The sequence below is a fragment of the Pocillopora damicornis genome, chromosome 8 (assembly GCF_964200805.1).
Source record: "Pocillopora damicornis chromosome 8, jaPocDami1.2, whole genome shotgun sequence".
Classification (NCBI taxonomy): domain Eukaryota; kingdom Metazoa; phylum Cnidaria; class Anthozoa; order Scleractinia; family Pocilloporidae; genus Pocillopora; species Pocillopora damicornis.
The window spans coordinates 23,765,792-23,787,189 of record NC_142677.1 but is presented as its reverse complement, the minus strand read 5'-3'; the positions used below and the strand labels follow the sequence as shown (position 1 = coordinate 23,787,189).

The window sequence follows — 21,398 nt, the reverse complement described above, 5'->3', positions numbered from 1 at the left end:
GTATAATTGACGATAATAACTGAAGGAAATTAGCCGGCATGTACCTTCGACATGTGAAACTGGTCCGTTAACCTACCGAAACCAACAGGGGCACGTAAAGTCGAGGTTCCCTGGTAAATGAATAAAGGGTCTAAGTTTCTAAAGAAACTGTGGTGCTGCGTCGGTGGGAGAGATAATTTAGCAGGTAATTTAGTGTTAACGACTGAGTTGACAAAACGTAACTGGCCACCTTAAAAAGTAAAAAAGCTGACGTTTCGAGCGTTAGCCCTTCGTCAGAGCGATAGAGTTAACGCTCAAAACGTCAGCTTTTTTACTCTTTACGGTGGCCAATTTATGTTTTTAACTCAGTTGTTAACACTAAATTACCTGCTCCCCGGTAACCTTCCTAATGTTCAAGTGAAATCATAACATCTCGATGTATAGTACTCTCGAGGCTAAAAAAAGGTCGTTGAGTTGCGAGTAACCCTTCCAACCCATGTGAAAAGACTTATTCTTAGAGCGCTCAAGTTCTTTTGTAATTCTGATGTATCGCCATGTAAGAATGGTTATCTCACTCGCCTAGTTCATTGGATCTGTCTCCATTTGGCCGGGGTCTTGATCTCCATTGTCGATGATCCGTTGGCCTTTCTAATTTCAACTGCAAATATGTATTATTTTGCATTCACATGTAATTATATAGGGACCATGAATTTGAACTGAATGAAAGAAAAAAATATTGTGGAAGTAATACCCAAAAAATTCATTAACTACTGACAGAGAGAACTACAAACTTAGTGAAAGGTTACTGTTTATTTGACTGATGAGTACCTGGTAATTCTATGAACCCAATTTTATAGTTCTAAGTGCTAGCTTGGGTCATTTTTGTTTGCAGTATCACAATCCATAGTGTTCTTTATTCTAAAGTAAAAAAGAAAGAGGGCAAACTAATCTCTAATGCCAGAGAATGACTGATCATAAGCTTTTGTTGAAAAGAGAATAAAAATATTACTGCAAAGCACAAAGTAACAGACAACACACTAAATGTCCTTTGTGAAAACCAAGCAATGATTCTCCATGATTTTGCTTTGTCTCACATTAAATTTTGAACAATAAACTGGTGGCTTGGTTTGATTTGCATCATTAACTTGAATAAAATTCATGAAAACTTGGCTTTTGAGAAGTCCATCTCTGGGTGTTGTTCCATGAACCTGGCAAAAAGGAGCAAATATGAAATTACAATTTTGTTTGTCATTCATAAAGAGAGTGGTGGTTTACATCATCAACTAAGTAAGTTTACAGCACTTGTTGAATAACAATATTTTAATGGATGGCAAGGGGGCCTCCAAACACCACAGGGCTTATACAAGATAGGCCTCCTTACTTAAAAAACATAACACACACACACATATAAGCAATACACATTCATTGGAAAAATTTCCAAAGCCAAACCACCAAATGTCAGTTGTGATAGGAAACAAACTTTTTTTGTTTTTGTAAACTCCTCCTTAAAATATCATATAGGTATTGCCTACCAATGAAAACACAATCCAGAGGAGTTTGTACTCACTACCTTGACAGGTAAAAATAATGGTACAAGGTCCTGAACTTCCTTAGTGATGCAATTCGAGTAAGTAAGCCAGACAATGGGAATTTCAACTCCATTTTTGAGGGACAAAAAAACTCACTTTTTTAGGATATCTTGCTTTTTCTGTTCTTCTGAAGTAGGTAATCCCATCTAATGAAAAAACAAATGTTTGAGTAATCAATAATTCAAATGTTACAACTGAAGTTGACTTCTCAGAAGTTCCAAATTTCCAGTCTTGATTAACCACCTACAGTATGTTTTTCTGCAGTGCACTTGCCATTATTTGAGTTTTGACTCAGTTCCAATTGAAGTAAACATTTAAATTTTCTTCTACTCCATTTGTCTTCAAATGATGTTAACATGATTGTTGTTACTTTTAATGAGGCCACTACCCTATTTTTCCATTGTATAGTTTGTAATATATCTGATGACATATTTTAACACTTACAGCTTTTTGTCTTTGATCAAACATCATTTTCTCCACCATTCCTCTTGTTTCATCATCTAAATCCCCAAGCTGCAGTAAAGACAGCAATAAATGATGTTTGCTAATATGTTTTAATCAAATATAAAAAAAAAATTATTATTGATTTACTAAGAAAACTGTCCACACTTTTGATTTCATCCTAGCAGGGTGAACAGGAGCAGGGGTAAACCTCAAAATTACAAAAAATTATCTCAAAATATTTCTGCCGCTCAAAGTTTTCAGAGTTTGAATAAAGAGGGTAAGTTTCTAGAGAAACTGTTGGCGGGGGTATAACAAGATAATTTGGCTTTATCAACTGAATTTATAAAGTAAATTGGCCACCATAAAGAGTCTCTAAGCTAATTTTGTGAGCATTAGCCAATGCATTAGCTGACGCTTGAGCTTAAGCTGCTATGTTTTTACTGAAGACATCAACAATTGTTGTGGCGATTTTATAATTTTCTCCATATTACACCCTTGAAATATTCTAACCTTTGAATTTTCTGGTTGAACTTTTTTGGTGTTAATCTCTGGATCTGTTGTCAACAGGTGTGACCACCATTCCATTTTATTAACCTGACAAAACACACACATGGGTTGATTAGCAATTAACAATAAATAACTAGTTTAATATGAAAAGAACATAAAAAAATCCATAAAAACTGCCATTACAGTGGCTAAAAGGGCTCAAAACTCAAATCTATACAGTCACCATTTTGTGATCTGAAATCCTGAAATGGTTGCCAGGGAAAAAAATTTTTACTAGTCTGGAAAATTTCTAGTAAAATGGCAACTATCAACAAAAATGCAACCACTACTGACAGCTTTTTCTTCTTAAATGACAATCTTGCTAACTCCTTTCAAACAGAGAAGAATATTTTGTGCAATATTACACAATCTTTAAAAGAGGGAAAGATCTTTAACCACATAACTGCCAATTGCATGCCTTTAAATTCATGACTTTTATTGAAAGTTTAAGTCTTTTATGTAGAAAATTAACCCAATTAAACTGGTTTTCACCTACTTTTTCTAGGGTGATGACAACGTTTTTCTGATCCTGCAGTACCCATGAGCACTCCTCAATCTTCACCTAATAAAAAATCATTATCACTGTTTACCAAAATTCTTTTTGTTTATTTTGCATTATTAAAAATTCTCCTGTATAATAAAGGTAAATTAAATTATAGCTACCTTCTTTGGCAGGTCTCCATCAATTATAGGTGGATGTCCTTTTAAGCCAACTTTTAAATGCTATGTACAGAGGAAGAGAGAAAAACAATTAATTATACCAAAATTTTATACCTGATAGTTTCAGTTTGGGTAAGTCAGTTTTGGGCAAAATAACCAGCTAATTTAACCCAAACTTTCAGAAATATTTCAGTACTATCTACATGTTGTTCACCAAGGACACCTCTGAAAAAATTTGACCAGAACATTTGAAGTGAGGATGAGCACTAAATGCACTTCATCAGAATAACAAAAGCTTCATCAGAGGAAACTTACGAGGTGACAAAAGGAGAGCTTGCATGTTTTGATACATATTTTAGGCTTCACTTTTAACCCTTATTTCAAATACCACTTCCTTAAGTAATAAAAGCGTTTCTATCAAAGATTTGTACAAAATGATAAAGCTAGAAAAGGGGAAAATCAAATTTTAACCAGCAGTCAATTAAATGAACCACAACATTATGTGTTCATGATGATAAACTCTCCACAGCTTGTAGGGTTTAGCCTACAGTCAATGTTCTGATGTAGTTTGGTTCTTTGTTTTTAATTGTTAGTTTGGTCATGTAAAAATTACTATTAATAAAAAACTTACAGACTGCTGTATATCCACTATTACGTCTCTTCCTTTCACTTTAAAACTGACATTTAAAGGAATCCAGGCCTTAAATTCCATTCCAAAAAGAACAACATTATTAATGAAATTTGCAGTTATATTTCAGAGAACAGTGCCACAATATTGTATGCCAGCATTGTCAGATCTTATCAGCTTATTTGATCACAGCTTCTTCAAGTAAACAAGAAGAAGCTCAATAATATCAGTATGAATCCATCATTCCATGCTGACTTCCAAATGAAGGATGTAAATTCATCACAGTGGAATTTTATAAAAATTTTAAATACAAACAAACAACCTTCCCACTAGTTTACATATTAAGGTGATGAATATTTTAGTGCTGGTGACTAGCTTGTGAACAGCTACCAGTCATTCATATGAAAAAAAAAATTCAAGAAAGATGGCAGGGCACATGCCATTGGAAACTTGAACTGGAAAAAGTCATCAAGTTAGCAATCAGGGAATTGGTTCACATAATGTAAATAAAAATGGTAAATATTGTATAGAAATATTAACAATGTTTGCTCTTACAGATCACATTAATTCCTAATAGACAGCTTTATTTTGAAAAAGGTAATAATTTTGAAGTCATAACATTGAAATAATAAAACAGACAGGTTGTAATTTTTTATTCCTCTGACTGTTGTATGTAAATCTGCTCACCTCTACTTCTTGCAATGTCTGAAATAAATATATAAAAAAAAGTTCATATAAGGTAAAAGTCAGTTGAAAAAAAATATCAAGTCTTGTATAGATACACACATAGCTAATGGCCAACACCACAGGAGCTTGAATGAGTTTTATTGTAAAATACAGTAATGGTATACAGAATTTGATGTTTCAAACAGATTTTCATGTAGGTGATATAAGCTCACTAGTTTCATCAGGTAGCTTGGCAAGCTTACTAGTCGTAAGAAGTGGAATAACGCTTGTCAACTCACTTGTGTCCATCTATAGTTTTCAAGGTCAGCTCCATTGCCAGAGTTAGGTTTAAGTTTTCCTTTAGCATCTTCATCTTCATCCTCAGAGCCTTCAGCTTTGGCAGTCTAGCAGGGTAAAGAATAAGCCAAAGAGTTAAAAAATCCTTACCAACCATTAAAACTACACCAAACCAGGAAAAAATTTTTTCCATGTACATCAAAAGCATGAGATATCTATTTATGTATCCATTAAGTGTAAATAGGAAAATGTTCTGAAACTTAAAGAAAGCACTTGACATGTTTGCACAACTTCTTAATGATAAGAATAAAGGCTAACCTCTCCATTTTCAGCCTTTCCATCTTTTTTTGTGTTTTTTTCTTCAGTCTCTTTTTTTTGCTTTTCTTTTCTTTCCTGTTCTTCACTTTTTATCCTCTCTGCTTCTTCCTCTGTCACTTCTTGTATTTTTGCCTCTGTTTTCTGCTGTGCTTCCTTATTAGCTTTTGCTGCTTTCAAAGCTTCAGCCTCCTTCTTCTCTTTTTCCTTTTTCTGGTAAACAAAAAACCACAAGAAAATAATGTTATTTGCATATCCTCAATAAAGAAGTCAGTAACAAAAACTGCTCCTCTCTAGTAAGAAAAGAACAAATGTTGAACAATTCAATGCAAAAACAAGGGAGCTGTCCACTGGAATCAGACAGAGACCTTACAATTCCCAAGCTACTACATGTAATTCCAATTTTAAAATATTATGAAACTTGAAACAACTGGAGCTGTATTTCAAATTAGAGGAATCAAACTTAATAGTCTGCAGTCATTCCAAATTCACAACTTGGATTCACTACACTTTGCATGAGCCTCACAACACTTAATGAAAAAAATGTAACTGATCTGATGGTGTGGGGCATTGAACTTTTAAAATGCATGCAAACAATTAAAAAAAAATAGTATTCATGGGTTACATAAATGTACATATGATACCTTGTACAAAACATTTGAAGCTCAGTAAATAAATAAATAAATGATAAGAATTAATTCAAGTAACGTATAATTCAAACAAACCTCTTCAACTTTCTTCTGATGCTCCTTGAACTTGCTCAGTACCATTTTTTCAGCATTTGCTTTCCCAGCTCCAATGAAAAAGTCTGTTTTTCTTTCCAGAAATCCAAAGAATACATCTAGCAACTGTTAAGTAACATTTTTCAATGACATCGAATGTGAAAATGTGACGAACATATAGCGAAACAATTAAAAGATCAGAAAAGATGTTATGGTATTTTCAATACTTCTTGACTTGCTTGATGCAAGCTGGGGTCGACGGCAGGATGTATGACACTATGTGCACCTCACAGATAACATACCTTCAGCGGGAAACGACACTTTAGTGGCATATTTAATGGAATATTTATAGATTTGTTCCAAAGAAAATCAACCCGGATACAGATTAGGTAATTTCTACCACGTACCTCAGCAATCCCTCCTTCGCATTGCTGTGCAATCGCGAGCAACATTCCATCAAAACGTTCTGAATGTGAATCTGCCATGTTCTTATTTGGCTGGGAAGTCTCAATTAACACAGAGAGACTGGAATTTTCAACTATCCTGTCTAAGTTTTGAGAAAAGAGATGTACTTTGTCAAAACGACCAAACTGCAATGTGCTTCCACTGATTACTTTATGTTTCAAGACACATTCTGTCACTCAGGGAAGAGGCCGCTGGGAAATTGTGGGCTCTTTATCACCTGCAAAGTACCTTGGGAAGTAATCTAACAATGGCGGACCAAGAAGGAAATATATTTTCTTTTGACGAACTTGTAAATATTTTCAGTTATCTTTCGCCTGGAGAACTTTCTAAATGCTCTCAAGTCTGCAGAGATTGGTATGAAGCCTCCCAAGTTGGTTCTTTATGGAAGAAGCATTGTTTGCAGAAATGGAACTTCTGTCATCTGGGAAAACTGAAACCTGGTTCGTGCGTTAGAAATAATTATTTTCAAAATGGGAATTTCTCACCAGTTTTTTATTCTCTCCCATCCCTCCATTACAGTGATGCACAGAGACTGTAGGACTGTGTTAGAGCTTGTTTACTCTCTTAGATAATGGCATGTTCCAATATTCAAAGGGAGAGCCGAAGGGAACGCTATTTAGTGGTGGAAAAATGTCTTTATTTAGTATCAAGACAATTTGCCAAAGTCTCAGTATTGATACTGTTGAGTTTCATCTCTTAACAAACCATTTATTTCTGTAATGTGTTACAATGAGTGACAATCAATGACAAAGGAGTTGAAACACCTTCCTATGTTTATATGAATACTGGAAAATCATTGCATCTCTCATACACTTGTTTTTAGCCCCCTAACCCAAAATCAGTGTTGCGTTTTATATTGCAGAGGCTTAATGCATTCAAATTAGCACAAAATTTATTATAGGAAGTAGGGAAATACAGGATGAAATTAAATTCTTACTATTTTTATAGTTTTAAAATTACAACAACTTCATCTGTTGCTTTTTGAACCTTGATATCTACCAGTATCTACTTTTTCTACAATTGATCTATTATACTTTCTGTTGATAGATTTAGGTAGGCATGGTTGTCTTAAAGACTGTGAATGTGTTATGTTATAAATGTCACTTTAAACATAACATAGATGTCATTTAAAGGGCATGTAAACCCAAAAAACATTCATTTTCTTTTCACATAGATGTTTAGTAAATATATCAAGTACACCAAAGGTGCCATTTGTTTTTTCTCAAAAGTCCATTTTCACTTTGAAAAAGCTCTTCCAAATTCGAAACATTTGCCATTTTGAATGGCGCCATCTTTCTTGTGACGTCACGGGTGGAACCTACAAAGTTTCGTTTAATAATCGCGTGAGACACGGAGTCTTTTCCACAGCCGTTGTTTGCCGGTCTCGTCACGATTTTTTTACTTACAGTTTGCTTCAATATACTCAGTTTTTCCATAATGGTAAAGCGTTGTGTCGTCCAGTTTTGTACTGATTCAAATAAAACTGAGCATACAACTCAAATATTTCCAAATGACGCAAATTTGAAGCCACAATTTGTGAAACTTGTTCACATGAAAATAGCCGATTTCATCGAGCCGTTCGAACATTCTGTTGTTTGTAGCAGTCATTTTTCTTCCTGGTGTTGTACCGACAATTCAGGCCCTACCAGAAGCAAATTATTCGGAACTATAAACAGCTAGTTGCAGTACTGTATTATTAAATCAATGACAGAAACAACTCAAGCAAATCGATCTCAAAATGTAACGAAACAGATGAAACGGAAAACATTTAGCTTACTCGTTTCCGGTGTGATTCTCTGTGCCTTACTGCTGCATGTACGTGTAATAGGCCGTCTCTAGCACCCAGAAATCGAGGCAATTTACTAAAAACCTGGATACTCAGTGATACAACTTATCTGGGTTTCAGACCCTCGCTCCTCTACTTTTTGCCACAATTGCCCGATTTCCGTACAACAAACACTTTCACGAGTTGTCGGCATTGGTTGACAAGTTCCACACTCGCACCTATGACAATTTTGTACAAAACAACCTCGGAAGCTCAGCGGGTTAAAAAAAAATTTCTGTTGCATTCTTTTAGATTGTGCCCTTGCTTTATTGGATTTTCATATCAAATACAAGTAAATCACACAGTAAATTAGATACCAGTCTGAGTTTCCGCGGAGGTCGCATCCTTGTCAACACTGTGTTCGTGCGGATCGCTTCGGTGAACCCTACGCAGCTCATAATGTTAAGGACGTGGCCCAGACTCTCCTAAAGATTCTTGACCATCCCCATCGCTGTCATGTACTAAGCTTAGGGCATTCGAGTCACTATCTTCTGAAAAACATCTTCGAACTACTGCTACTTACACGAGCTACCACACCAGTTCTACTAGGGAATATGTGTTGCGCAATATTTTAGTTCCACCGCTTACGTCACGACTCTCGCTATTGTTTTTACCGGAAATGGAATTTCAGTTGAAAATGCCGATTTTCTCCTAAAATAAGTCGAATCGGACAAAACGAATTTCAGATTCGTTCTCTATGCCACTTTTTACATAGTATGAGAAAAACATGTATTTTTGGGTTTACATGCCCTTTAAGGCTTTAATTCCTATGAGTGACTAAGACAGAATTTCTCCTCACAATATCAATACAATATCAACCAGATAAGTGATGAAAATAAAGAAACATATCAATTTGGGGATAATTAGTTGATTCAATACTAGATTCTTTGAACTAACATTATGAGAATTGTATGGTTGAAAGTAAGGAGAATTACAAATTTGATGTGGTAGTTGAAGGGTTAAGAAGGTGGTCATCAAGAATAAATAATTGATTTGATTTCTTCCTCTTTCAAGGAGAGAGAACATGGCAGAGGTACTATGTGGCTCGGAATAAGATTGAAACTGGTGTAGCCACAGGGAGGCCAGGCCAAGATTATGTATGCAAAACATTACGTGGGCATAAGGGCCAGATCACAGATGCAGTTTTTGTCACAAGCAATGATGTTTATAATGAGGAAATAATTGAGAAGAATGTCTATCCGATTGTTGCAAGCTGCAGTCAAGACAAGTCTGTATGTGTATGGAATGTGCGAGAAGGAAGAAGTTTGTGGAAGAAGCAATCTCATGAATCATCAGTTGCCTGCCTAACAGTTTTCTCCAATAATACTCTGATGGCAAGTGGAGATGTTGGAGGGAACATCAAGTTGTGGGACATCAATACAGAGCAAGCCTCTCCTTTGCAAGGCAGCCATTCTGCTGTCGTAACCTCAATGGTGTGTGGAAAAGATGTAATTGGACAAGAGAGAGGTGGAGACCAACTTCTTTTTGTTGGGTTCAGAGATGGCTATGTTAAGATGTGGGATCCACGGCAGACATTAAGTCCTCAATATGAGCTAACATGTTCATTTGGGTTAAATTGTGTGAAACTTCAATCTGACCATCTTATGGCTGTAGCCTCTAAGTCTGAAAGCACCATCAAGATATTTGATATAAGACACCTTGCACCAGACTGCTGGAAGAGCCCTGAGATGCAAATCCTTCAGCATCCATCTGATTCAGTTGTGACTTGCTTTAGTTGGGTTCATGGCAAACAGAACCAAATTATTGCAGGGTTCAACAATGGTGATGTCATCCTCTGGAATACAGACACTAGGCAGCAGATTCATTGTTTTCAGGGACACATAGGAGAGGTGTCATGTATCAATACAAGGGGATCAACTTTGGTAACTGCTGGCCATGATCATACTGTACGTTTGTGGGATTTAAACTCACTTGAGGCATTACAAACCCACACTAGTCATGAGGGACCGATTACAGGGCTGTATATTGACAGTTACAGAGTGATATCTTGCTCAAGGGATTACTCCATCAGAACTTACTGTTGGTCAAAGAGTTCAAACAATCTAGACAGTAAATACACTCTCCTTGGTGGCTCACTGCAAAGAGCAGGGAATGGATTTGAAAAAGTACTTTGTGATTACTCTACATGTGTTGGTATGGCAAATGATGTTTTAAAAGCATACTCTTTTCAGGTATAATCATAACCATTGCGATTTCCTTCAATGTGATTGGTGCATAAGCTGCATTTTTTTTCTTTAATTATTCTGTAGAGTTGTAGTTGGACAGTGAAATTGAACAGTTTGTTGTAATTGGACACCTGTAAATGGACAGTTAAAGCAGCCAGTTATACTAAGTCCACTCAATGAAATCCACCTATCGAAAAATTGATTATAATAGCCATAGCGACAACCACTTCCCTACAAAACTGGGGGTTTCCAAAATGAAAGATTTTTTTACGTCAGACAATGTCTCTATCCGAGATATTTTTCCCAACTTTCTCTTCTTTCCACAGTTTTTAAAATTTTCTTTTCAGAAGTTATAATAGTAATGATTAAACCATTTCTGTCTGTAATCATACTTTTAATTAACAAATCACACTCCTGCTGGGATTTTGTCTAATTTTGTTAATGATTATTACAGTAACAGACTGAATTGGACTTCACTCATTCCTATTACCATTACTTGTTAGAATTTTGTTTGTTAGAAACCAGTAAGATTACAATGGAATTCCTTGATTGTGTAACTAGGATTTTCATTTTTATAACAATTTCTGATAATGGTTGTGTAGCTAATTAAATTAATGTACTTAGTTTGTTTATATGAAGCTCAAAACTAACTTTATATTTAAATAGCCTTTTGCACTAGTTTCTGACTGTTCAAACTTTACTACAAAGTAGATTTTGACCAGTCAGTCTGATACAGATGTTCTCTTAAAGTGAGCAATATATATATTTATTGTTTTTTTAGAGGGCACGGTAACGAATCTTGCAATCTGATTGGTTCTTTACCCGGTCAGTATTTTCCTATCTCTGCCCACGGGCCACGGTAACGCTTTCGTGAGTCGCCGAGTACATCCCAACTTTCGTTGTCATTTTTCATAAACATACCTCGTTTTCCGGCTGGGCAGTCTTTTTAAGCAAACACGTCGGTCACTACCTCAAGCCGATAAATAACTTATGAATCCTCTCTTTTCTCTCTATCAAATCACTTTGGTTGACAGAAAAATATTGGTTTCAGAATGAATTTGTATAAACAATAGTGTCATTACGTTGGTTGACAAGCGGCCTAAAAACCGTCTGCAATTAATTTTAATCGTTCACAAAAAGTACACAGAAAGTTGAAACGTGAGGTATTTGGTTACAGTTAAACTGAACGATGGAACTTTCATTCATTTAATATCTGAATTTTCTCGAGCAATTTGTTCATAGTGAAAGAGCGAGCGAAGTTTTAATTTAAGTTCTACAACAAATATACGCTCCTGGTGAGTCTTTCCAATTCCGTTCAATTTGGACATTTGTACCTTAAATTGCACAACAGAAATTGAATGAATTTTTTGAGAAAAGGCCGCATTACATTCCCTTGTATCTCGTTGGAGTGTGCCGTTCGAATTTAGTTTTTGTGAAGGAAAGATCAGAGTTAAACACGCCATTACAGCAAACAAACGAGCAAACTCTCACAACTTCAAATAAAAAAAATTGAATTTACTCACAATTACTTTCCTCGCCGTTTACTTAATGAACAGAGGTAAATCTTCGTACATGAATGAATGGTCGATGAGAGTGAATAATACTTTCCGTTAGATCATTAACTGATTTTGAAGAAAACATTGTCGTGACAGTCCTTGCCAAACTAGTTCTGTTGGTTTTCAAATGTTCCTACGCTTTTTTTTTTCTTGCGCGCTCTCTAATTGACAGGTGTCAGATTGTGACAGATACTTGTAAAAATAATGTTTCAAAGTTTGTTTGGAAGCCTTTTAAATCACCTTTATCGTTACCGAAATGAAAATGTTTCGCTGAGGCATCTCTCTTAAATTTGCATCACCTCTATTTTAACTACCATTTACTCACTCAAAAATTGTTCATTTTATGGAAGATCTTGCCGTATTTACGGCCATAAATCATTCGGGTTCTTTCGGAAAGAATTTCGTCAAGTTTAAAAACAATAAATATGTTATTTACCGGCTAAGGGTCGGTCCGTATGGTGAAAAACTGTGACCTCGGTCTTGAAAATGCTGCCCTCGGCCTACGGCCTCGGGCAGTATTTTCAAGACCTCGGTCACAGTTTTTCACCATACGGACCTCCCAGCCGGCAAATAACATATATATATTTTTCATGAGCACCAAAATTTTATTGAAATGTACCTTAAAAACCAAAATGCCGTCACAGGTGATATCAGTGAAACTATATTTTGAGATTTCTACACTTTGTTATTCTTTCTTTGTCTTTGTCTTCTCTTATATAGTGGGAATTATTTCCATCCAAATTTTTACCTCATCATAACCGTTATTGTTTTCACTTGACCCAGAATTAAGGGGGAAAAAAAATTCATATTTTACTTGTACCTCTGATATCTCTAGTAAATTCCTTCAATATGGATCATGATTTGAATGACTTATGCTAAGAAATACAGAACCATAAATATATTCTTCTTACTTAAATATACATTTGTATTTACTTAGGAGTTTCATTCAAATTTAACTTGGACAAGACAAAATAATTTCTTGGAGAACATTGTGACCAACTGATACATGAAACACACATTGCCATGAACAAAGTAATATTTTGTTTGAACTTAATAATAATAATAATTATATAGTAATGAATATTTATACAGGATAGACCCTCAGTACATAGGTACTGTTATCAAGGGGATCCTATTTAAATGATAAAAACACAGATATAATAAAAATGAAAATCAAATAAAATATGAATTTTGCTAACGCAAACCTGTAGTAACTACACTATACAAAATAAAATTCATCGAGAGACTTCCTAAATAATACCCTACAGCTAATCTGCCAGGGTTTTAAAGGTAAAGAGTTAGAAGATACAGGGCCTGAAAAATGTAAAATTTTTGGAGGAAAATCAAGTTTCAGTTTGTCACAAATTGTAGTTGATACTAAAAACAACTACATGTAAGTCTACATGTGGAAAAACGATACTTTTGGAAGAGTAACGGCAAAAGTGTATCTTATAAGTACGTAAAGCTAACGCTTTGCCTTCGTTTGAGTTTAAACGTTTAGTTTATCTTCCTTTTTTCCCCTCGTACATTAATTCCTACACTCCAAGTTCTGATGATGTGATAACGTGAGAACCAAAATGTAATGCAAACACAATTAAGGACCTCTTTCGATGTCTGGTTTAGGCAGTAGATATGACCTCTCATCTGTTGACTGGGTACTACGTGTTTTTTGGCTAGATATTTCGAGTTCCACCATCGATGAAGGGGTGAATGATCTCTTGCAATTCAGCGAAAGTTTCTGAACGCTATAATTTAGACAACTTTGGAATTTTTCAGTGAAGAAACAAAACAGTAAGAAGTTTGCAAAGCCTTGGCTACTGTCACCAATTCCCTATAGAGCAAAGAAAGGAAAGAAATTTGATTTATGACAAAAAAACAATGGACGTTATTCCTGCTGGAATAATCGCTTTACCCATTCCTTCCTAAGCAGTTCTTTGAAAAACCTTAGAAAAGACGATACAGGAAAATAACAAAGGCCTTCTGGGCCGACTATATAATTTTCTAGAGTATTCCCTCCCCCTACCCCCTACCCCCTACCCCCTACCCCCTACCCCCTAGTATGGGCAATATCCGCTCAATTAATTCAAGTCACAGTAGTTTAAGGGTCATGAATCATAGGGAATCCCACTGAAGTTTCATTTTCCAGCCTCTTACATTTTTACAAGACCTACTGAAATCTCCCTGTAAACTTTGATTGAACGTAGACATATTCAGCGCGCGTTCTTGACTATACTTTAGCAACAGAGCTTAACCCTGACCACACACATAACTAATAAATTGTAGCTAATACTGATGTATTGTAACTAATAAGTTGTACTGTGTTGTATTATTTTGAATACGAAGTCCATGTATCCGCAAGTTTGCGTGACAGTGTGATAGTGAAACATTTCGCTGTTCACATTGTCACATTCATCTGATACAAGTAAAATTTTTTATAGCAAAAAAGTTTGCTAGCTGTCGAGTATCTCCTTTGCAGCCATCCTTTGAGGGGCTCTGCGCGACATTGTTTTAAGTTAGAACGAAATGATTATCATGGGTGAGGTGTAATAATAAGTCATTGAGCTGTTGACTATGAATTAACAACATTGATTGATTGATGGATGGATTTCCGATAGATAATGTGAAACCGAAAGGCAAACGGTTTTTTTTTATCGATGTTCCGCGAATCGGGTAATGGGGTCAAACTGACAGGACTTCACGGGTGCCGAGTACCCACACGGGAATCCAATTCTCTTGAGTGTCTCGTGATTTTGATCGTCATAGACATTTTAACAAAATTAGAACACAGAAGATAGTAAGATTGGCCACCACACCAGTCGAGAAAAAAAAGTCACACTGAGCTGCACATCACAACAAACTAACCTGTAGATAAAGAAATACTGTTCCGTAAGTTGTATTCAAACTGTGAACACCAGCGAAAGTGTAAAGGATGAAGCGAAGTGTTCCCCAAATGCGAATTAAAATGAACGTGACTGGAACTAGCATCAATCTTTTTTCGGCTTTTATGGCAGCTTCCTTTGACTGAGGAGATGAAAACTGCGCTTTCTCATTATATATCTGGAGGAGAGAAAAAAATGTTCATTATATTTTACTTTGTCAGAAAAAAAGTCGAACTTTTTAAACATGTTTAATATCTACTGCAACCTGTCAATGTTCATGGTGTACGTGAATAGATACTTAGGAAATGACAAGAAGAAAATACTAATAATTTTCAAGATGCAGAACGACACACATTTAATTTATGTGGTTTGTTGAGCACCAGAAAGGAAAGTGTCTGGTGCAGAAAAATTTTCCTGACAGTTTAAGCACAGTGAGGCAGACCACACCCCCAATCCAAAATTATGGACAACACTTTCCCAGTCCTAGAAATACAAAGAGAACCTTCACTTACCTCCTTGCGAATTCGACACTTTAACATCAGGTAAAATATTGAGCAAAGAAAATAAGCAGTTATTTCCCAGGCTTTTCCTGTGAATAACATCCATATTTCTTTTTCTCCTTTCTTCAAACGCCCGTCAATCCAGCACCAGCCAGCACTATCTACATGATCTTGGCCCAACTTTCCAAGTCCAAGCGCAACACTTACAATAACCAGAGGGAGACCCCATCCAATGATGTGGAAAAATTTCATCATTTCATCGGCTTTGTTACCCCGTTGTCTCGCCACAGCAGTGTACATATATATGCCAAGAAAAACCGTCCAAAAAAACGACCAAAGCGAGGCACATGTTGAAATAAAACTCTGAGCCTTACACGCGTTGTTATTCTCGTCTACCAGCCATACTCCGAGTAAGTTTCCTCCCGCTATGAGGAAATCAGCGATGGAAATGTACACTAATATTCGCCTGGAATTTGATCTAAAGTCCTTCCACGCTAAAAATGTTGCAATTATCAAAAATGTTCCTAATAACGAGAAGCTTGCAGAGATTGTTGTCAAAGCTTTGTTGACCTCCCCAGCGGCTTCCTTGTCGTAGCTCATGATTACGACGGTCACATTTGTTTTAAGGACATTTCACTAGCTTCGAAGTTTCAAACCTTTAAGATGAAATAGAGCTGAGGGTTAAAAATCATTTAGTGTAACAAATATACTTATAGAATAGGCTTTATTATTTGTCACATGCTCTAAGCACGTATCGTAACGGGAACATGCGGAAACATGCAGATCACATTTCAGTCACAAGTCACGCGAGGCGCTCATACTGCTTGTGGCTCTCTGATCCTTAGTATTGGGCCTATTTTCTCTTAAAACAATTTTTCCGGAACATTCATCATCGTATAAGAGAGTCAAAAAAACCTTCACAAGGTATTATCGAAAGTAAATCTGAGGGCTCTGTGACGATCCGATTAAGATGAAAATGATTGTTCTCTGTTTTCGCCCTAGTATAAATATTTTGTTCATTGTAATAGACATGTGCTGAACATGAGCGCATTGTATATAAGCTGAGCCTGTTCGCACTTGACGGTGAAGGGCCGTAGATGAAAAGTTCTGTCGTATATTTAACAACGAACCTTTCCTGACATCGCAAAAACAGTCACGAGCTTTTCATGTTATCAGCGTTATCCTTGATGTTTTTGTTATTCTGGACTAAGCAGCTCATCAGGTTGCTATTCAGTTGATTAGTTCCGAATTTGTCACGGGTTGCTTTCTCGGCTAACTTACTGAATAACTTCACTGATTTGGAAAAGTGGCGATCTGGGAAATCAGCAGGTTTTTTTCAAGTCGATGGATTTTAAATTTAAGTCAATTTTCGATTCAAATGAAACATTTTTGTTATAACGGTTCTGAGTAAAACATAAATGAAAGGAAAGTACCTGCACTCTTTTTTTCCTATCTCATTGGCCAAGACACGTGCTCAGTTGCCAGCAGGCGTATTCCCTTTGCCCTTTGGCATATCCACGTTTCGAAGCGAGCGCTGTTGCTTTGCGTTCACTCGTAGCAGTTAAAGTGTCATAAAACAAAGGAATGGTGTTAGCCAAATAAAATTCAGTCAAGGGGGAGGTGAGAGGAAGTCACTTGAACCGAAATCAAATATTACAGAGAGGTAAGTTTTCTTCATCACACTAGTGGTCTAGTTTTGTCACACAATGCGTTCTCGACCCAATTTGTAACGTGATTTGATTTCCTTGAACCGTAATCAAGTTTACGTTTCGAAGAATCAAGTTTGCGTCTCAAAGAACCAAGCCCGCGTTTCATTGAATCATGTGTCTGCGTTTCAAAGGATCACGTTTGGGTTTCAATGAAATCAAGTTTGCGTTTCAAGGAATCAAGACAATATATTTTCATTAACTTTCAAGTGATGCCTGAGGTTTTATCCATACAGATTTTCCTTCTTCCTTTGTTTGTTTTGTATTACCACTCAGTTCTGGAAGAGCAAAAATGAGGGAATATCTTTAGGATAAAAAAATTTGAATGATCAGTTTAAGGCCTTTAGCCGTCAGGAAAATAGATACCCAACAGCAAGTGTAACCTGCAGTCCAATAATTATTCTATTGACTGATTAGTAAGTTTAAGTTTGGTTTAAGTCTGGTTAACTCCCATGAGTAACCAAGACAGAATTTCTCCCTACAATATCTGTACAATATCAAGCAGATAAAAGACGAGAATAAAGAAAAACATGTCAAATTCTCAGAAGTTATATCATTACAATTGTAGACAGTAAGGAGAATAGCTAATGAGATCTTGGGAGTGAAAGGATTAATACTGTCCATCATGTAGTCATCATTATAGAATTAATGGTTCCTTGGTGTCCTTTGTAGATGGAACTCATGGTCCTTATTCTACTGATGTGCTGGTGCTTGCTAGAAGACTTGACCTTTCATTGATCAATGTTCTACGACCGATTTGATACTCAGCAGATGTGTCTATCCTTGGAGGTGGATCATCTGATGGTGATTTGCAGCACATAAGACATTCCTTAACAGCAAGTTTCAGACTAACTCTGAATTTTTTAGTGAAAAGACAAAATAGTAAAAAGTTTGCAAAACCTTGGCTGCTGTCACCAATTCCCTGAAAATTTAAAAACAAAACAATGAACCAAAAAACTTTGTTATGGAAATTAATAGTAACTGTGGACCATAACCATTTGTTAGTATTATGGTGTATGGAAACACTGCAGAACTCTATGGCAATTACCAAGAAGCTACTAGTACATAACAGAGACAAAAAAGGGTAATAATGATTAACAACTTGCTAAGATTCAAAAACAACAAGGAGAACAGAATATCCTGATAGGAGAATAACAATGGTTGAGTATGGATAAAATCAACAAAGATCTTGAGTAATAATTTTCAAGATGCAGATTTTTGATGATAGTATGGAAATCTGCCGCAATCAACACAAAAAGCTAAAGAATTTTCATCTTACACATGGGAACCTTGGGCAAATTTAGGAAGAACCACCCAATTATAAAATGCAGCATATGAAAAACTTATTAATATTATTATAATGTAATGATGATAGTAATAATAATGATAATACATGTAAAATATAATTTGCAAAATAAATAATTTTCTAATGAAGTCACTTTTATTGTGAATTAGGATAAGGACATTTCTTTGATATACCTCTCCAAGCAATGAGGTCATTCAGTCAAGCATCACCTTATGATACCTTAGAGTGCTGGGGTTGGTTGGTTTTCAGTGAAACAGCTGAGATTTTAACACTTTGATCTCCTAGTGATGTACTCCCAAGTAGTTCACAACAGCACAGTTCTAAAAACAATCTCACTTGTTTCTTGATCTTTGGTACATTGCTTGAAGAAAATTTGCAATTGAAAGCACTTGTAAATTTGAACTTTGTAATCTACCACAGGAGTGACAACATCATGAAAAAATCAACAGAACCATCAATAAATTCACATCTTTACAACCCCTTATCTAAAAATATGGCATGTTTTGTGAAGCAACTGGTTGGTCAACTGCTTTGTTTTGACTTCAAGATACTCAAAAACTAACCTGAAGGTAAAGAAGAGCTTTTTCCCATTCTGAATTAAAAGTTGCTACACTGTTCGACAAATAAATGATGAAGCGAATTGTACCCCAAATGCGCACAAGAATAAAAATGATGGGTACCAATGTAAGCCTTCTCTCTGCTTTAATAGCAAATTCCTTTGACTGGTGAGATGAAAACTTTTGGCGATGATAGACCTACATGTAAAGAAATTAAAGGTTAAATACAGATTTAACAGCTACATGGAAGGTGGAAAAACACTTGCTGTGAGGAATAGAACATGCTTAATGTGGGCCACAAATGGACTTCTTGTGCTCAAGTGTTACTTTTTTAAAATAGATTTTAAATAATCGAATTCTTATGCAATCAATTGAATGTGTGAGTTAATTTCAAATTACTTTTTAATAATCGAATTTTAATGAAATCATCTATATCATTGGTTTAATAATCTTCAATAAACATAGTTTTATACTCTGTTTTGATTTTTATCATCATCATTATTATTATAATCATAAAAATTACAATTTCCTTGATTGTGATTGCTTTACAAAAATTCCTTTTTTCCATTAATTCTTTTGCCAAGTTGTTATCAGACAGTTTGTTATTGGATAGTTGTTATTGGACAGTTCAATAAGCCGATCACTTTCAAAGTTGTAGTTTAACTCAACCAATCACTTTTTAAGTTGGAGTTTAATTCAACCAATCACATTTTAAGTTGTAGTTTAACTCAACCAATCACATTTTAAGTTGTAGTTTAACTCAACCAATCACATTTTAAGTTGTAGTTTAACTCAACCAATCACAACCTTGGTTTCAGTCACTATAGAAATAATGTTGCAAAGTGATGATGAAATTTCTGGTCAAGTATTAAGGAAAAGAATCAGTTTAATGAATATGGAAGCAATCTTTACAGTTATGAACACTACTTAAGTGGTGCTGAAAATAAGGCCTGACAAAAATTCAAGCCCGTACAGGATTTGAACCCATGACCTCTGCAATACCGGTTCACATGTATGATTTTCACATATTTACAGACAGCTATTCATCACTTCACAGGTTTATTTGGAACCAACAGAATGGCCAGCTCCCAGTTGGCTTGTTAGCTCAGCTGGTAGAGCAATGCACCGGTATCGCAAAGGTCATGGATTAAAATACCATACAGGCCTGAATTTTTTTCAGGCCTTCTTTTCACTGCTGCTTTAAAGTAGTGTCTATTGCCCCATTCACACCAAAGCTTAAACATGTTTAAAAGTTGTTTTGTTAAACACAGTTTAATTTTTTTCTTCTCCATAGAAACTATTTAGCCGAATATTTTTGACTTGAATGTAGCACATTGGAAATGCAAGTTAGCAAGTACTTGAATCCAATGGAAAATCAAGTTTTTCAGTTCTCTGTTTATAATTTTCATTCAATGAAAACCAGTTTAACAAAACATGTTTTGCTGGTGTGAATCGGGTATATGACTGCAAAGATCACTTCCATATTTATTTCTTTATCCGCATATCACATATATGATTTTCATATATTTACAGTCAGAATCAGTTTAAATCAGAAAGTTGGATTCTTTGAAGAAGAAAGGAAAGAAAATCCTGGCTAACCGATGCATAGTTGTGTCTAAAAGTAGCAGGTACAAGTACCACACAATACACATTACCTCCTTACGAATATGACACTTTAACATCCAATAAAATGTAGAAATAAGAACATATGCAGCCACTTCCCACGCTTTGCCTGTGAGTAACATCCATTTTCGTTTCTCATTTGTCTTCAACTCGCCACTGATCCAACACCAGCCAGCACTGTAGAAATCATAGTCATTTCCTAACTTGTTAAAGGCGATACCAGTTACTGTTAACGGAATAACCCAAGCAAAAATGTGGAAATATCTCAGCATCTTGTCAGCTTTTTCAGCCTGCTTTCTTGCCACAGCAGTGTACATGAATATGGATAGAAAAGTCGTCCAAAAAAATGACCAAAGCGAGGCACAAGTTGTGACAAAACTCTGAGCTTTGCACGCAGCAGTAGTTCGATCATTTTCCGGCAGCCATACTCCAAACAAATTACCACCAGCGATTAAGAAATCGCCTATTGAAATAAACACAAGTATCTTTCTGGAAGACGATCTCAAGTCTTTCCATGCGATGAATGTGATTATGATCAGAGAAGTTCCCAATAACGAAAGACTCGCTGACACAGTTGTAAGAACTCTGTTGAAGGGTGAGTTAGCTTCGGTTTCAAAAGACGTGTTAGCGATGGTAGGGGATTCTGGCGACATATTTGCATTGAGGCCTCCTATAAGGGGCCCCTGTGGTGCTTAGCTTCACTGCCAATCAGCAAATGGAGATTATTTGAGGAATGCATCGATTTCTGCAAGGCTGCTTCAAGCACCACTCAATCGAGAGATTCAGCACGTCTCAGTTGTTACCTTCTTTGTTACTTGATACGTTTTCCCTGCTATGTTTGTGGCGTGACGAAGACGTGACGGAAGTGACTAACTTTAGAGCTACTCGCCCTCCAATTTTTGCTCTTAGAGCGTTTTAAGGAATGCTTGAGGGCGGTGATTAATCTCTT

The 21,398-nt window shown here is 35.9% G+C and overlaps 4 protein-coding genes and 1 long non-coding RNA gene across 6 annotated transcripts; 2 read left to right on the top strand and 3 right to left on the bottom strand.

Moving 5' to 3' along the window:
- Positions 1–770: 770 nt before the first annotated feature.
- On the bottom strand, positions 771–6,474 carry LOC113671934 (nuclear migration protein nudC). The gene is made up of 12 exons (XM_027188203.2): positions 6,254–6,474; positions 5,850–5,972; positions 5,128–5,337; positions 4,812–4,916; positions 4,534–4,551; positions 3,850–3,918; positions 3,222–3,281; positions 3,055–3,120; positions 2,523–2,606; positions 2,013–2,081; positions 1,665–1,714; positions 771–1,187 (listed from the first exon to the last, which is right to left on the bottom strand). The coding sequence occupies exons 1-12, from the start codon at positions 6,329–6,331 to the stop codon at positions 1,136–1,138; spliced, it is 984 nt and encodes a 327-aa protein (XP_027044004.2). The 5' UTR covers positions 6,332–6,474; the 3' UTR covers positions 771–1,135.
- Positions 6,475–6,522: 48 nt separating this feature from the next.
- LOC113671896 (uncharacterized) lies at positions 6,523–13,082 on the top strand. The gene is made up of 2 exons (XM_027188163.2): positions 6,523–6,751; positions 9,151–13,082. Exons 1-2 carry the CDS (start codon positions 6,559–6,561, stop codon positions 10,332–10,334), a joined length of 1,377 nt encoding a protein of 458 aa, XP_027043964.2. The 5' UTR covers positions 6,523–6,558; the 3' UTR covers positions 10,335–13,082.
- On the bottom strand, positions 12,762–16,828 carry LOC113671919 (G protein-coupled receptor 157). Its single transcript, XM_027188184.2, has 4 exons — positions 16,691–16,828; positions 15,270–15,913; positions 14,741–14,935; positions 12,762–13,709 (listed from the first exon to the last, which is right to left on the bottom strand). The coding sequence occupies exons 2-4, from the start codon at positions 15,855–15,857 to the stop codon at positions 13,473–13,475; spliced, it is 1,020 nt and encodes a 339-aa protein (XP_027043985.2). The 5' UTR covers positions 15,858–15,913; positions 16,691–16,828; the 3' UTR covers positions 12,762–13,472.
- Positions 16,781–18,746, top strand: LOC149041878 (uncharacterized). Its single transcript, XR_016179309.1, has 2 exons — positions 16,781–16,920; positions 17,636–18,746. It is a non-coding gene; the product is annotated as an uncharacterized LOC149041878 (long non-coding RNA).
- Positions 17,133–21,299, bottom strand: LOC113671908 (G protein-coupled receptor 157). 2 transcript variants are annotated; one of them, XR_016179308.1, is made up of 4 exons: positions 20,482–21,296; positions 18,833–19,024; positions 18,443–18,630; positions 17,483–17,885 (listed from the first exon to the last, which is right to left on the bottom strand). XR_016179308.1 is itself a non-coding variant. In XM_027188174.2 (3 exons), the coding sequence occupies exons 1-3, from the start codon at positions 21,100–21,102 to the stop codon at positions 17,652–17,654; spliced, it is 1,047 nt and encodes a 348-aa protein (XP_027043975.2). In that variant the 5' UTR covers positions 21,103–21,299; the 3' UTR covers positions 17,133–17,651. The 2 variants fall into 2 exon arrangements, 1 of the variants encoding a protein (XP_027043975.2); XM_027188174.2 differs by lacking the exon at positions 18,443–18,630 and having other exon boundaries at positions 17,133–17,885; positions 20,482–21,299.
- Between the last annotated feature and the right edge of the window lie 99 nt (positions 21,300–21,398).

Coding starts and splice junctions, on each gene's coding strand:
- LOC113671934 (XM_027188203.2), bottom strand. CDS start 6,331: ATGGCAGATTCACATTCAGAACGTTTTGATGGAATGTTGCTCGCGATT. Junction 2,607..3,054: donor TTGTCATCACCCTAGAAAAA/GTAGGTGAAAAC, acceptor GTGTTTTGTCAG/GTTAATAAAATGGAATGGTG. Junction 1,188..1,664: donor AAGCAAGATATCCTAAAAAA/GTGAGTTTTTTT, acceptor CCTTTTTGCCAG/GTTCATGGAACAACACCCAG.
- LOC113671896 (XM_027188163.2), top strand. CDS start 6,559: ATGGCGGACCAAGAAGGAAATATATTTTCTTTTGACGAACTTGTAAAT. Junction 6,752..9,150: donor TCTGGGAAAACTGAAACCTG/GTTCGTGCGTTA, acceptor TCCTCTTTCAAG/GAGAGAGAACATGGCAGAGG.
- LOC113671919 (XM_027188184.2), bottom strand. CDS start 15,857: ATGAGCTACGACAAGGAAGCCGCTGGGGAGGTCAACAAAGCTTTGACA. Junction 14,936..15,269: donor AGTGTCGAATTCGCAAGGAG/GTAAGTGAAGGT, acceptor TCTCTCCTCCAG/ATATATAATGAGAAAGCGCA. Junction 13,710..14,740: donor CAGTATTTCTTTATCTACAG/GTTAGTTTGTTG, acceptor TTTGCTCTATAG/GGAATTGGTGACAGTAGCCA.
- LOC113671908 (XM_027188174.2), bottom strand. CDS start 21,102: ATGTCGCCAGAATCCCCTACCATCGCTAACACGTCTTTTGAAACCGAA. Junction 19,025..20,481: donor AGTGTCATATTCGTAAGGAG/GTAATGTGTATT, acceptor CTTTACATGTAG/GTCTATCATCGCCAAAAGTT. Junction 17,886..18,832: donor AAGCTCTTCTTTACCTTCAG/GTTAGTTTTTGA, acceptor TTAAATTTTCAG/GGAATTGGTGACAGCAGCCA.